Raw genomic sequence first — 15,664 nt, 5'->3', positions numbered from 1 at the left:
TGGAAGTCCATGGTCTTCAGTGACTTAATTATTGACTCAGTTTCCCACTAGTCAGTATCACAGAAGAGTATTTCTGACATCAATCTTGGAAGGCCGTTTTCCAGGAGAGTTGTATGAATCCAAGTAGAAATAAAGTTTTTATTTAATTCACCATCTATGTTCAGAAAATGATTGTCAAATACTGTACTTATATCTGACTTATCAGTAACAGGAACATTTTTACTATGTACTGACTTTACATCCTCGACCTTGTGCTGCTGACCAGATACTTCCTTCACAGCTTACCATACGGTTTCAGTTTTATGCTGTGATTTAGCTAATGTATTTACATACCAAATACTCTTTGCCTTCCTAATATCATTTTAAGCTCTTTACATTACTGTTTGTAATGTGCTACTGTAACTCAGTTGTGATTACTTCTAACATTTTGATATAATTCCCAGTTTGGTCTTCGCGATATTCTTATCCCACTAGTAAGCCACCCAGGCAGCCTTTAAGTTACCAAGATTTTTCGCACCTATTTTACAAAGCGGGGTATTTGGACTACCCCAAAAGAGTTTTGTGTTTTATTGTAAAATGTGTTCTCATATTTTGTTATTTCCAGTGAATGGGTTTATTTAGTATTGAAAAACAGCTTTTCAGGTTATTAGAAGTATTTAATCAGATCACAGATACAAACTACATTTTTTTTTTTATATACATTTCACTAAATTCAGTACTCAATGAGCAGAAAATTAATAATCTATGTACCTCAAAAGTCAGTGCAGTAAAGTAACATAAGACTTTTTTCAACTTTTCAGTAAGTACATTTTTGCACTGCATGCACTTCACAGGTTTCTTGCATGTTACACAACAGAATCTTTTTTTTTTTCCGATCTTCCTTTCTCTTGCAATCTTGACATCGTTATGGCGTTGGTAAATTGGAACACTGGGTCTGGATCACTGCTGTAGGAATTGCAATACCACAAGCTTTCAGTGCTTCTTGTACATCTATATGAAGACAGTTGACATTTTTGGCTCTTTCTTCCACGTTGCCTTTGCTGAGTCCAAATGCCAGTTCAGTCGTTAAGAGTTTACGTCGGCTTCGGTTATTCTTCTGCCATCAGGAAATCTTTGAGTGTACAGAATATATGCATTCAGTGCTGCAATATCTATCATTTCCATGAAGATTCTTAGTGGCTACCACCTCGTTCCTCTTTAATACAACTGTATTCTCTTGCCATTTTGTCCCCTTTATCTACAGCACCTTTGGTTTAGTTGTAGTACAGTATGATTTCAGGTTTGTGCTCACTTTCTTCACCACTCACTTGTCTCTCATTATGCTGAGTAGAGAGTAGTATTACTGCCTTTACCCTCTTTGGAACGTAGGAAACTAGGGTCAAGTCATTTGTGAAACCAAACATTGAACAGTGAACTTCTCTCTTTCTGTTTGGCAAGAATTCCTTTGGACTCTCTTTCTTATTGGAACACAAGGTACCAACGAATGTCTTGTTTCGTTTTAGTAGTTCAGCAGCCAATGAAAAACTGGTGAAAAAAATATCAGTTGTTACACCATGACCGTTATTCAGAAATGGTTGCACCAGATCCAAAATGACACTCTGTCCTTGATTCACTTCCCGAGTATTGTCCACCATTCCTGTGTAAACTTGGATCCGTAATAAGTAAGATGTCTTCACATCAGCACAAACCCAAATTTTAATGCCATACTTGCTCTTCATATAAACCGTAAAAGGGCAGTTTCCTCGGTACATTGCTAATCGTTCATCAATAGTCATGTATTCATAAGGATAAAGTTAATGTAAATAAAATAGAAAGAAACTTCCACATGGGAAAAATATATTAAAAACAAAGATTCCAAGACTTACCAAGCGGGAAAGCGCCGGCAGACAGGCACAATGAACAAAACACACAAACACACACACAGAATTACTAGCTTTCGCAACCGATGGTTGCTTCTTCAGGAAGGAGAGGGAAAGACGAAAGGATGTGGGTTTTAAGGGAGAGGGTAAGGAGTCATTCCAATCCCGGGAGCGGAAAGACTTCCCTTAGGGGAAAAAAAGGACACACACACACACACACACACACACACACACACACACACACACACATCCATCCGCCCATCCGCACATACACAGACACAAGCAGACATATTGCAATATGTCTGCTTGTGTCTGTGTATGTGCGGATGGATGTGTGTGTGTGTGTGTGTGTGTGTGTGTGTGTGTGTGTGTGTGTGTGTGTGTGTGCGCGCGCGCGTGAGTGTACACCTGTCATTCTTTTCCCCTAAGGGAAGTCTTTCCGCTCCCGGGATTGGAATGACTCCTTACCCTCTCCCTTAAAACCCACATCCTTTCGTCTTTCCCTCTCCTTCCTGAAGAAGCAACCATCGGTTGCGAAAGCTAGTAATTCTGTGTGTGTGTTTGTGTGTTTTGTTCATTGTGCCTGTCTGCCGGCGCTTTCCCGCTTGGTAAGTCTTGGAATCTTTGTTATTAATATATAAGGATAAAGTTAGATTGAAATTTGTCGAATGCTACCTTGATGGCTTGTAGCATGTTCTTGGTTTCTTCAATTATCTGTGCTCTTGTGTCTCTGTTGTCAAATCACAAGAATTTCAGTATAGACAAAAATCGGTTTCTTGACATGGCAGCAGAAAAGAATGGTTGCCGAAAGGCAACATTACCTCCCCAAGCACTTGTGCGATGTCCATGAGTTCGACCAGCTCCTATTAGGTTGTTTTGTTCGAAGAATGAGCTGCATTCCACAAAGAAATTATTTGTTTGGCTTCCCTGTTCGTTTCTTCTACAATGATGCTTACGATTTCCAGTGAGATAAATAATAAAAATGTCTCTCTTATTGTTTTGATTGTTTTTCCATCATTCACTGGGCCAGGTGTTACGTTCAAAATGTTGTGACGTTGATGCCACCCACCTTCTGGTGGTTCGCTAGAAAATTGTTGTCCACTTCTAGAAACAAACAAATCTCCAGTGTCTTCTTCTTCTACTTGTTCACATGAATGTGTAGTGCCTTCTGATATTTCAGCATCAGCGTCATCTGATGCTACGATATGGTCTTTGTCAAGAGGTTCCATATATTCATTCAGTTCATTATCAATGTCCCATTCATTTTCATTGTCACTGACATCAGAATTGTATAGAATTTCCATGATCTCTTCGCTAGAAAATCCTTTGGACATCCTTACTTGCAGAAATACTGACTCGTGTAATGTCAGCTCAACAGTGAACGCCAAATTCAGCTCAACAGTAGTAACCAGCAACAATGACAAACATTGGATCTATGGCAAAACTCAACAAAGAAGATGAGTGATTGATATATTTCCCAAAATCTTCTTTTTCTACAAATAAGAAAAATAAGACGTTTCAAACCAAGCGGGGTAGTCTCGCAATCCCACCAATAAATGACTTGAATAACAATGATAAAGCCAAAAAAATTATACAGTCGTGAGTGTGACTTCAACGTCAATCATTTTAGTACAAACTCATGGAACCACAGGCATGTGGCCCTTCAGATAACATTATTATATGGAAAAAATCAACCTGGGGTAGTCAGAATACCCTGCTTGGGAATGCGAGAGTTAACTGCTGTTGTGAACATTCTAAAGGAAAACAGCTTTCAAAGAGCTGTTATTTGTTGACTTGAAAATTGAACAAGAGATGTTAGGCACTGCTCTCACACACACACACACACACACACACACACACACACAATAGAAAGAAAAAAACTGTGGCCTGCTCTGGTGTCCAAAGCTCCTTGTTCCACTAATCCCATTTTCGCCACCAATATGTTGTAACTTCCTTTGCATGCTTTGTGGTTCCTCAGTGGATACAGAAGAGAGAAACAGAAGCGGTTTGTGGACAGAGAATTCAGATATTAATTTGGTATAATATTAAATAAAGAAAATAATATGTAACTTTGTTTGCTGTAGTTGCAGCATCAGTTGCTAACTGTAGATATGAACGTTGAAATATATATTATACAAAGGTTTTCAATTCAGTCAGTGTTCAGTACAATGACTATTCCATAGATGACACGCTCTGACTGCTACGAAAGTCTGTAAATAATATGAAATGGCAAACACACGAAATGGGGCTCTGTGCCTCGATGTGTGAGCTTAAGTAGATCCATACTGGAGCTGCCCCCCCTCCATGAACCATGGACCTTGCCATTGGTGGGGAGGCTTGCGTGCCTCAGCGATACAGATAGCCGTACCGTAGGTGCAACCACAACGGAGGGGTATCTGTTGAGAGGCCAGACAAACGTGTGGTTCCTGAAGAGGGGCAGCAGCCTTTTCAGTAGTTGCAAGGGCAACAGTCTGGATGATTGACTGATCTGGCCTTGTAACAACAACCAAAACGGCTTTGCTGTGCTGGTACTGCGAACGGCTGAAAGCAAGGGGAAACTACAGCCATAATTCTTCCCAAGGGCATGCAGCTTTACTGTATGATTAAATGATGATGGCGTCCTCTTGGGTAAAATATTTCGGAGGTAAAATAGTCCCCCATTCGTATCTCCGGGCGGGGACTATTCAAGAGGATGTCGTTATCAGGAGAAAGAAAACTGGCGTTCTATGGATCGGAGCGTGGAATGTCAGATCCCTTAATCGGGCAGGTAGGTTAGAAAATTTAAAAACGGAAATGGATAGGTTAAAGTTAGATGTAGTGGGAATTAGTGAAGTTCGGTGGCAGGAGGAACAAGACTTTTGGTCAGGTGAATACAGGGTTATAAACACAAAATCAAATAGGGGTAATGCAGGAGTAGGTTTAATAATGAATAGGAAAATAGGGATGTGGGGAAGCTACTACAAACAGCATAGTGAACACATTATTGTGGCCAAGATAGATACGAAGCCCACATCTATTACAGTAGTACAAGTTTATATGCCAACTAGCTCTGCAGATGATGAAGAAATTGAAGAAATGTATGATGAAACAAAAGAAATTATTCAGATAGTGAAGGGAGACGAAAATTTAATAGTCATGGGGTGACTGGAATTCAAGTGTAGGAAAAGGGAGAGAAGGAAACGTAGTAGGTGAATATGGATTGGGGCTAAGAAATGAAAGAGGAAGCCGCCTGGTAGAATTTTGCACAGAGCAAAACATAATTATAGCTAACACTTGGTTTAAGAATCATGAAAGAAGGTTGTATACATGGAAGAACTCTGGAGATACTAAAAGGTATCAGATAGATAATATAATGGTAAGACAGAGATTTAGGAACCAGGTTTTAAATTGTAAGACATTTCCAGGGGCAGATGTGGACTCTGACCACAATCTATTGGTTATGACCTGTAGATTAAAACTGAAGAAACGGCAAAAAGGTGGGAATTTAAGGAGATGGGATCTGGATAAACTGACTAAACCAGAGGTTGTACAGAGTTTCGGGGAGAGCATAAGGGAACAATTGACAGGAATGGGGGAAAGAAATACAGTAGAAGAAGAATGGGTAGCTTTGAGGGATGAAGTAGTAAAGGCAGCAAAGGATCAAGTAGGTAAAAAGACGAGGGCTAGTAGAAATCCTTCGGTAAGAGAAGAAATATTGAATTTAATTGATGAAAGGAGAAAATATAAAAATGCAGTAAATGAAGCAGGCAAAAAGGAATACAAACGTCTCAAAAATGAGATTGACAGGAAGTGCAAAATGGCTAAGCAGGGATGGCTAGAGAACAAATGTAAGGATATAGAGGATTATCTCACTAGGGCTAAGATAGATACTGCCTACAGGAAAATTAAAGAGACCTTTGGAGGTAAGAGAACTACTTGTATGAACATCAAGAGCTCGGATGGAAACCCAGTTCTAAGCAAAGAAGGGAAAGCAGAAAGGTGGCAGGAGTATATAGAGATTCTATACAAGGGCGATGTACTTGAGGACAATATTATGGAAATGGAAGAGGATGTAGATGAAGATGAAATGGGAGATACGATACTGCGTGAAGAGTTTGACAGAGCACTGAAAGACCTGAGTCGAAACAAGGCCCCCAGAGTAGACAACATTCCATTGGAACTACTGACGGCCTTGGGAGAGCCAGTCTTGACAAAACTCTACCATCTGGTGAGCAAGATGTAAGAAACAGGCGATATACCCTCAGACTTCAAGAAGAATATAATAATTCCAATCCCAAAGAAAGCAGGTGTTGACAGATGTGAAAAATTACCGAACAATCAGTTTAATAAGCCACAGCTTCAAAATACTAATGCAAATTATTTACAGACGAATGGAAAAACTAGTAGAAGCCGACCTCGGGGAGGATCAGTTTGGATGCTGTAGAAACACTGGAACACGTGAGGCAATACTGACCTTACGACTTATCTTAGAAGAAAGATTAAGGAAAGGCTAACCTACGTTTCTAGCATTTGTAGACTTAGAGAAAGCTTTTGACAATGTTGACTGGAATACTCTTTTTCAAATTCTAAAGGTGGCAGGAGTAAAATACAGGGAGCGAAAGGCTATTTACAATTTGTGCAGAAACCAGATGGCAGTTATAAGAGTCGAGGGGCATCAAAGCGAAGCAGTGGTTGGGAAGGGAGTGAGACAGGGTTGCAGCTTCTCCCCGATGTTATGCAATCTGTATATTGAGCAAGCAGTGAAGGAAACAAAAGAAAAATTCGGAGTAGGTATTAAAATCCATGGAGAAGAATTAAAAACTTTCGGGTTCGCCGATGACATTGTAATTCTGTCAGAGACAGCAAAGGACATGGAAGACAAGTTGAACGGAATGGACAGTGTCTTGAAAGGAGGATATAAGATGAACATCAACATAAGCAAAACGAGGATAATGGAATATAGTCGAATTAAGTCGGGTGATGCTGAGGGAATTAGATTAGGAAATAAGACACTTAAAGTAGTAAAGGAGTTTTGCTATTTGGGGAGCAAAATAACTGATGATGGTCAAAGTAGAGAGGATATAAAATGTAGACTGGCAATGGCAAGGAAAGTGTTTATGAAGAAGAGAAATTTGTTAACATCGAGTATAGATTTAAGTGTCGGGAAGTCTTTTCTGAAAGTATTTGTATGGAGTGTAGCTATCTATGGAAGTGAAACATGGACGATAAATAGTTTGGACAAGAAGAGAATAGAAGCTTTTGAAATGTGGTGCTACAGAAGAATGCTGAAGATTAGATGGGTAGATCACATAACTAATGAGGAAGTATTGAATAGGATTGGGGAGAAGAGAAGTTTGTGGAACAACTTGACCAGAAGAAGGGATCGGTTGGTAGGACATGTTCTGAGGCATCAAGAGATTACCAATTTAGTATTGGAGGGCAGCGTGTGGAGGGTAAAAATCGTAGAGGGAGACCAAGAGATGAATACACTAAGCAGATTCAGAAGGATGTAGGTTGCAGTAGGTACTGGGAGATGAAGATGCTTGCACAGGATAGAGTAGCATGGAGAGCTGCATCAAACCAGTCTCAGGACTGAAGACCACAACAACAAAAACAACAACTGGAGCTCCGGAGTAGGGATGCTTGCATATCATTGGCAGCGACATAAGCATTTGTGGCAATGCCCTCATGCTGTGGTGGTGGCTGTAGGAAAAGTGGTGGAGTGACTTGCAGCGTGTGTGTTTTAAAATACGGCCAACCGTATGGTGGCCAATACTGCATAAACAACTGCCATTTGCGACTTAAGTGGTGTCAAGTGAGAGCTCATTGGAGGGGAGGGTGGAGGTCTGTTGTGTTTTCTGATGAAAGCTGCTTCTGCCTCGGTCCCAGTGCTGCCTGCGTGTTGGTTAAGAGGAGGCCAGTCAGATGCCTGCAACCGACCTCTCTGCATGCTAGACACGCTGGACTTACACCTGCAGTATGGTCTAGAGTGCAATTTCGTATTACAAAAGGAGCACTCTTGTGATTTCTCCATGCACCGTGACTGCAAATTTATATATTATTCTGGTGATTTGACCTGATTTGCTGCCATTTATAAACAGCATACCAGGGGGTGATGTCCAACAGGAGAACACTCACCCACGTACCACTGTTGGAACTCAACATGGTGTACAGTGTGTTGACATGATTTGTTTGCTCACCGGATCTGTCTCTATTTGAGTTTCTATGGGATATCGTTGTATTACAACTCCAGTGTCATCTACAAACAGCACTAACTGTCCCTTCCCTGTATTGACAGACCAAGTGCAACAGGCATGGGACTCCATCTCACAAACAGACATCTGGTATCTGTACAACACAGTTCCTGTGTGTTTGCATTCAGCATTCTGGCAGTTACACTGGTTGTTAATGTACAGTCCCAAAATTTCATTACTGTACATTTGAAAATTGTGGACGGAATGTAACAACATTATAAAAAAGGATAGTTGCTACTGCATCACTAATAGGTATGACAAAAAGACTATTAGAAAATGAGCTTTTGGCCAAAGAGGCCTTTGTCACAGAATGCGCCCGTGCGCGCGCGCGTGCCCCCCCCCCCCCCCCCCACACACACACACACACACACACACGGCATATGGTGTGTGTGTGTGTGTGTGTGTGTGTGTGTGTGTGTGTGTGTGTGTGTGTGTGTGTGTGTGCTGATGAAGACTGTGTCTGAAAGCTTTATCTTTATTTTTTCCTACTTGTGTATATATGTTGTTATGTAACTACCTGTCGTACGGTACTACTTATAATTATATCAGGAGAGGCGAAGGTGTAGGATATGCCCCTTGTTGTGATCTCAGTGAAATTGTATGAACTTCCTTAAATGACGCTGGTTCTCAGAAAATGATTATGTAACTGAATCTTTATTTTGATTGGAATGCCATACTCTTAACACCATTACTAATAAGGAAGTGTATTAATAAAATTATGAGACAGAATTTGTGATCAGTGTCTACCTTCAGGAGGTGAAGTGTGATTACTCCCAACAGGCACATACAAAAATACATGGATTCAGAACTAACAGTTCCTTCTTAGGTGAGGAAGAAGGGGTTGGTTGAGGAAGGGCAGAACGTTTAGGCCCCAGAACTCTAACTACATTGTCAACAGTATTATAAAACCTGCCAGTCAACTATTAAATATGCAAAAAAAAAAAAAAAAAAAAAAAAAAACTATTTACTATGAACAGGAAGCTCAAAGAATAAAGTGAAAATTATGCGAAACATATTTAGAAAGACCGAGGGAAATAAAATTCAGTTCCCAGACAGGCTATCAGATAGATGACAGAATGAAAGCATTGATCAAAACTTTCAATTAACTGTTCTTAATAATGGAATAAAGCAAGGCGTCAAACCAGATGAATCCATATACACTGGATGTTATCAACAAAAAAGCTATTTTAAGTTGACTGTTGTGTGCTGTGGGATTAGCAACAAACTCATAAAAAATTTAAGTGTATGATATTCATAATATTATGTAAAGGAATAACCAATGTTCTTGTAAAGGCCTGTTCTCTTTCACATATACTTTAACTTGTTTTTCATGCCTGAAAGTTTTTGTATGTGATGGAATCTACGTAACAGTTTGTGTGTGGATAGAGGCACAAATGTTATTCTGATCAGATCATCATGTAAATGTCATAAAGTGTCATTTTCCCACTCAAACTAAAATTTCTTTGTGACCTCCCCAGAAAATAAAACTACAATCATCACCAGTCATATCTTTCATACCTTTGTTTCTCCCCATTGTGTTTCATCAGAAGCATCATAATCGTGTATTGATATCTCGTTCATATTGTGAACCACATTTAGTAATTTCCATATTAATAGATTAATGAACAGGTGACAATTTTTTTGGATTCAAATCATTTTTTGTGAGAGTGATGGTGCTACATGTATTTCATAAAGATATAGAAAGTGTGTTTTTGTCACTGGGAATTATTTGTCTTTCTTTTTGTTCTCTAGGCTAAAGAAAATGAATTGGAATTAAAAAATCAGTGGTCTCAGAATAGAATGTCAAGGAAGCAGACACAGTCCAAGTATGGTTTTTAGAACTGATGTACCTGTTGTCCGGCAGCAGGTGATTCTGAGTCCAGGCTACCAGTACGCGATGGCTATGGGATGTACACAAATCTTCATAGAAAACTTTCGTTTCTAAAAAATAGAAGTGTGTCTGAACATATTGTATGATTTTAAAATGCTGGTTGTTTGTTTTTTTTTATTTTATGTAAAGTTTGTATAAATTTTGTAATTGAGGTTGAAGTACAAACAATTTAAGTAAAATGACATTTTGTGTACACTAATTACGTGTATTCAGTGGCATCATTATGTGCAGCATCACTTGAAATTTACATGATTTCTTTTATATAGTTTAGCAGTAAGTAACATTAAAATCCTTGATTCCCTTAAAACACTAAATAATTCAAATTTATCTCTGAACAGTCTTTAATGAGAGTGGAACAATAATGTATCTACATCTTAACACACATATTAGAATTTGTTACTGTTCATTCCCTATATTAAGAGAAAATGTAGTTGATAATTAGTTGTAAGAAAGAGGGATACCTATTCTCAGTTCATAAGCCTACACAAAGTAATGGAACAGAACACGAGTTGACATATTTTCAAAGAAGTTGTTCGTTCGTACAGCTTATACAGATGGCACAGGAGTGCTATTGGATTGTAGTCCTTCTTTCCCTGATTTCACTAGTCATGGCCTTGAATGTATTAATCAGCTACTCCAATGAGGCAATGACTTCCTAAAGCCACACCCTGAGATGAGATCCATTCTGTCAGATTTTTCCCACCACACCTCTAATACCTCTTCATCCCCCTCCCAATCTCTGCAGAATCCGTGTAAGAAGCTATGCTGTTCCTGCACCCATCTCCCTTCCCTACAGCTCCTATCCCTGTGACCGTCCCTGTTGTAAGACTTGCCCTTGGCCCTCCCACCACCACGTATACCAGTCCTGTAACTGGCTAAACATAAACTATCAAAGGGACAGCCACCTGTGAAATTATACATAACATTTACCAGCTGTTATTTAAACACTGTTCGGCCTTTTACATTGGTGTGATTACCACCAAGTTATCAGTTAGGATGAATGGACATAGTTAGAGGATTTATAACAGCAATACACAATATCCTGTTGCAAAACATGCTCTACAACATGACAGCAGTGGTCTTGGTTCCTGTTTCACCAGATTTATCATCTGGATTATTGCCCCCAGACACCAGTTTCTCAGAACTGTGCAGGTGGGATCTAGCACAACATGTCCTTCGTTCTCACCATCCACATGGCCTTAATTTATATTAATTTCTTCCATCTCGGCAGTTCTTATAGTACCTCCTTTCTTCACTCCGTTTTAGTTTTCTACGTCTTTCATTTTCCGACCTGTCTATTTTTCAACATTCCCCCTCCCACCTCTGTTACATACCATGTTCTTGCTTTTCACTCTTGCACAGTGTTTTAGTAGTAATCTCTGTCTTGCATATTACCCTGTGTTCCACCTTTAAGTGGTCAGGATTTGAAATCTAAGAGTGAAAAGCAAGCACATTGTATGTAACATGTGTAACAGAGATGGGATGGGGAATGTTGCTATATGAAGTTCATTGTGACATCATCAGACACTAACACCACAGACTGGCACTTAGCAGTAGCAGTAAGAAACAATATTTCCTTTGATCTGTACTGATAAAGCCAAGGATAGTTGTTTTGAAATCTCGTCCAGTACAGTCCCGTACAATCAGTCTTTCCTTCTCATCCCGTCTAGTAACTCTCCCCTGACTTGGGGTTCTGGGTGACTTTTCTGAACTCTACCCCTTTCCCTAAACCTGTCCAGTCCTTTTCTTTCACCCCTCTTCCTTCCCTTTCAACTCTTCTGCCAGAAGAAGCCACTGGCTCCTAAAGCTTGCCTAATTACATTGATTTTTGTTTGTTTGTTTGTGTGTGTGTGTGTGTGTGTGTGTGTGTGTGTGTGTGTGTGTGTGTGTGTGTGTCCAATTATATTGTCAAAATGGATTATTTTCAAAGCTATGAACTGTGGGTCTTCAGTCTTACAGTCAATTAGCGGAACTGTAATGTGACATAGTGGTCTTGTTGCTTGATAGCTTGCACTAACTGTGTATATAGAATAACTGCTCATGGAGAACGGACTGGGAGAGCTTGATTTAGGACTTCAGCAGGTCCAGCTGTCCGCACACTTGTTTCCGGATCATCATCTACTCATCAAAAGACTAGCTCATCTTTATTGAGCTTATGACCTGTGTGAGGTCTATCATGGCTGTTGTGAATGTTGCTGTCTGGGTAAGTCACTGGAACAAACTGCTGAACATGACTTATTTTCCTCCCTCCAGAATATCATTCAGTGTAGATGACATGTGTCTGTCATCTAACAGCATTGCATAAACCATAGCATAATACAGTGTCTGCAAGCCCTAAGAGGAATAATAAGAGTGTTTCATGGTTAACATTATTTTTTTTTTTACAATTCACAGAATCTCTAATCTGGTTCTGGTGACAGCACAACCTCAAAGTGTTATATGGCCACTATGGAAGACAGTTATAAGTGCTGTATCTGTCAACAGCATTACAGTCAGAGGACTAAGTAAAGAGAGAAAAACAACATATAGGTTATGAGCTATTAATGTCAACAGTAAGCCACTTACACCATTCAGTTCAGATGATTCTTAACTTAAGTAAAATGGTTGATATCTCAACAAGCATCCACACAAATGTTAATTGGTCGTCCTTTTATGCAATATATCCTGTAAGAATATGGGATTTTTTTAACATCATTTACTATTATTATTCCAAGTGGATTATGTTGTTGATAATTCTTCCGGGTTATATGGCCGTGGACCACAGCCATATAACCCAGAAGAATTATCAACAACAGAACCATCCGGTCGTGAAAGCCTTCATTGTATGATACCAAGTGGATTACATTTGCTGCTTCTGTGTCCATATCTTACCACAGTGATCCTACTGGGACAAGGGGACGTAGAGTTTAAGATGAAATTTAAAGCAAATATGTGACAACATGCAGTTCTCAGGAAGAGTATTTTGACAAGTGTACTTCCTGACATCCTGTTTGAAAACTACTTCAGGCTTATCAGAGAACAGTTTGAGGGTACTCTTTAGTTGATAAATGACAATATGTGAAAAGAAGGTGGTAACAACTGGACAGCTGTTAAATCTTAAGCGAAAATCATAGTGTGCGTAAGGTAAGGATTTGTATTCCACTTACTAAATACACATACTGAAATATCTTAACATTAGTCAAATTTAAATCCTTTGGTGGTATTGCTGTCTCATTAGTGACACTAGCTTTGTTGGAAATAAAACATTTCCTACTATTTGCTAGGTACAGAGTGTATACACCCCAGGATAACCGGTAAAAATCTGACTTTAATAGACTTTTAGGAATTTCATTACTTTAGTTTTCAGTTAAATTTTTGTAATTTTGACTGGTGAGAACAAATAACTAACAAAGAATTTAACTTTAGCCTGCTACTGCAGAATAGTACTGCAGCAGTATATCAAACAAGAAAATAATACTAAAATAAAAATTTTAGTTGAAAAAAAAAAAACTCAATTTACAACAAAACACAGTAGCCACACACAAGCATTTGCCAACAGTAAAATGTGTATAACTATGCAATACTTTGTAACAACTAACCACTTGTAGTGCATCTTTCTCATGAGCCTCATTTCGAAGAGTGTGACATAACAACTTTTTACATTCATAACAGGTCATGCGAAAATATTGCAAATTGTGATTTAAGAAGTGGTACTTTCAAAGTAAATTTCTTTTCACACAGGTGAATCGTGTTACATGTGAGAATGTGTGACGAATTTCTTAAATCACAGAGCATTAGACTCATTGAAAACTTAATGCCGAGGACCAGCCACTAACAAAAAATTTTGAGCCCAGAAGACCAGCCATTTATGGTGTTATTAAAAATGTTACTGGTACATTTGTGTTTTGATATATCTTAGAGGGTACATGCTAAAAAAGATAAAGTTTCAAGGTTAGTTTTTCATATTTATTTCAGTTATTTTATAAATTACAAATTGTGCAATAACTATAGCAAAGAGTATAATCATCCTTCACAAAAAAACGTGCAAAGTGAGTTCTTGAGAAATTATACACCTAAGTGGCTTTTCTATGGAAAAGGCAAAGTTCTTGACGGAATATGTATTCAGCCAGCTAATCCAAGTAGTGTTCAGTGCATGGTAGTGAAATTTATAATCTTGCTTGTCAGAAATATTCAGCTGCTGCAACTTAAGCTTTGTCCTTAGCATCCTCCCTAATCACGCTTTCCAAAAAGACAGCACAAAATTTTTGCCCTCCTAAATTATAAGTGAAAACTTAAGCTTTTTTGTAGCTATGCTGTATGTATATAAAAGTAAACCATTAAGTTTTTCTATTTGCGTGTTCACACTACTTAACAGTGCTGATGCTATTGCCTGACTACATCACGTATCCTATCCTCTGAGTATCCACTGTCATTGACTGGCGAGATCACATGACATGAGCTACGATTGGCTGACGAAAGTGAATTGCAATGTCTGTATCAGTTTCCTGAGTTTTGTGTGAGTGTATAAAACTATCATTCAAAGGCTGATAAGTTTTCCAGGTCTGAGGGAAAGTATATTGTCACTTAACATGGGAAAAAATGTACTTTCATCAGCAGTATAGTGCATTTTCACCCAAAAATGTCCACTCCTGGCAGCTGAGTGGTCAGCCCGACGGAATGTCATACCTAATGGCCCGGGTTTGATTCCCACTGAGTCAGGGACTTTCTCCGCTCAGGGACTGCGTGCTGTGTTGTCCTTATCATAATCATTTCATCCCCATCAACACGCTAGTCGCCGAAGTGGCGTCAACTCAAAAGACTTGCTCCAGGCGAACGGTCTACCCGATGGGAGGCCCTATCCACATGGCATTTCCATTTATCAGAAAAATCGGGGATTTTTTTTTTCTCTCATCTGCAAATACACCCTGAATGTAGGGTCCTGTAATGAAGGCCTTCGGCACATAGTTATTACAAGGTCAATATTTCTTCCTCGTTAAAACTACTTGAAATTCTTCTTTCTCAATTAGTGCCAATCTAATGATTGTATTTTTTGTTTGTGGCACACATAAACATAGAAAATGGTGGCAGTTCCAAGGTTTTTATTAAAAGTTCATTTTATTCAAGATATGCTGGAAGTCTGCTAGATCCCTCCAACAGGTCTACTCCACTGTAAACTAAACCCCTATCAGCTGTCTATATACTAGCAAAGTCAGCATTTGTCTTATAGAAATATTTGAGTTATGTGAAATTTACATTACTGAGTCCAAATAGTCTGGTGAATTGCTGAAATGAAATGTAATGAGACATTCTTTTACTTTCCTTTTTGATACTTGAGGATTTTCATTTTCATTCAGTGGTAGTCTTTACAATGAGTTTGTAACATGTTTTGCAACATGTCATTGGACTATCAATGTTTATAGCATGTTGCAAACACAGGAACATCATACTAGTGCGCTTCCAGGTGTTCTGCTTAGTAGCTGTTTCACTTTTTGCACAATACTTCAACGACCGACCCAGCCGTCTTCCTGAGATGCCGTGAGTTTTGTAGTTGTGTGTACTCACTGCCTGGATTCTAGCCAGACTGGTTTGAACCCAGGCAGTGTGTACACACAACAACAAAACCCACAGCACCTCAAGAAGGCAACTGGGTCTATCATGAAAGTATTGTACTTAAATGGAAACGACTACTCAGCAGAGCACCT

At 39.1% G+C, this 15,664-nt stretch overlaps 1 protein-coding gene across 3 annotated transcripts in view; it reads left to right on the top strand.

Annotated features, from left to right (window-relative positions):
* Positions 1-10,165, top strand: part of LOC126272486 (proline-rich protein PRCC) — an 85,133-nt gene extending 74,968 nt beyond the window's left edge. For all 3 annotated transcript variants that reach the window (XM_049975372.1, XM_049975373.1, XM_049975374.1), the window contains exon 6: positions 9,845-10,165. In XM_049975372.1, coding sequence (XP_049831329.1) covers positions 9,845-9,931 — 87 coding nt within the window. In that variant the 3' untranslated portion in view covers positions 9,932-10,165. The remainder of the gene's footprint in view (positions 1-9,844) is intronic.
* The last annotated feature ends 5,499 nt before the right edge of the window (positions 10,166-15,664 follow it).

The sequence above is a fragment of the Schistocerca gregaria genome, chromosome 5 (assembly GCF_023897955.1).
Source record: "Schistocerca gregaria isolate iqSchGreg1 chromosome 5, iqSchGreg1.2, whole genome shotgun sequence".
NCBI lineage: Eukaryota > Metazoa > Arthropoda > Insecta > Orthoptera > Acrididae > Schistocerca > Schistocerca gregaria.
Note: the sequence above shows the minus strand (reverse complement) of the source record. Positions and strands in the feature narration are given on the sequence as shown.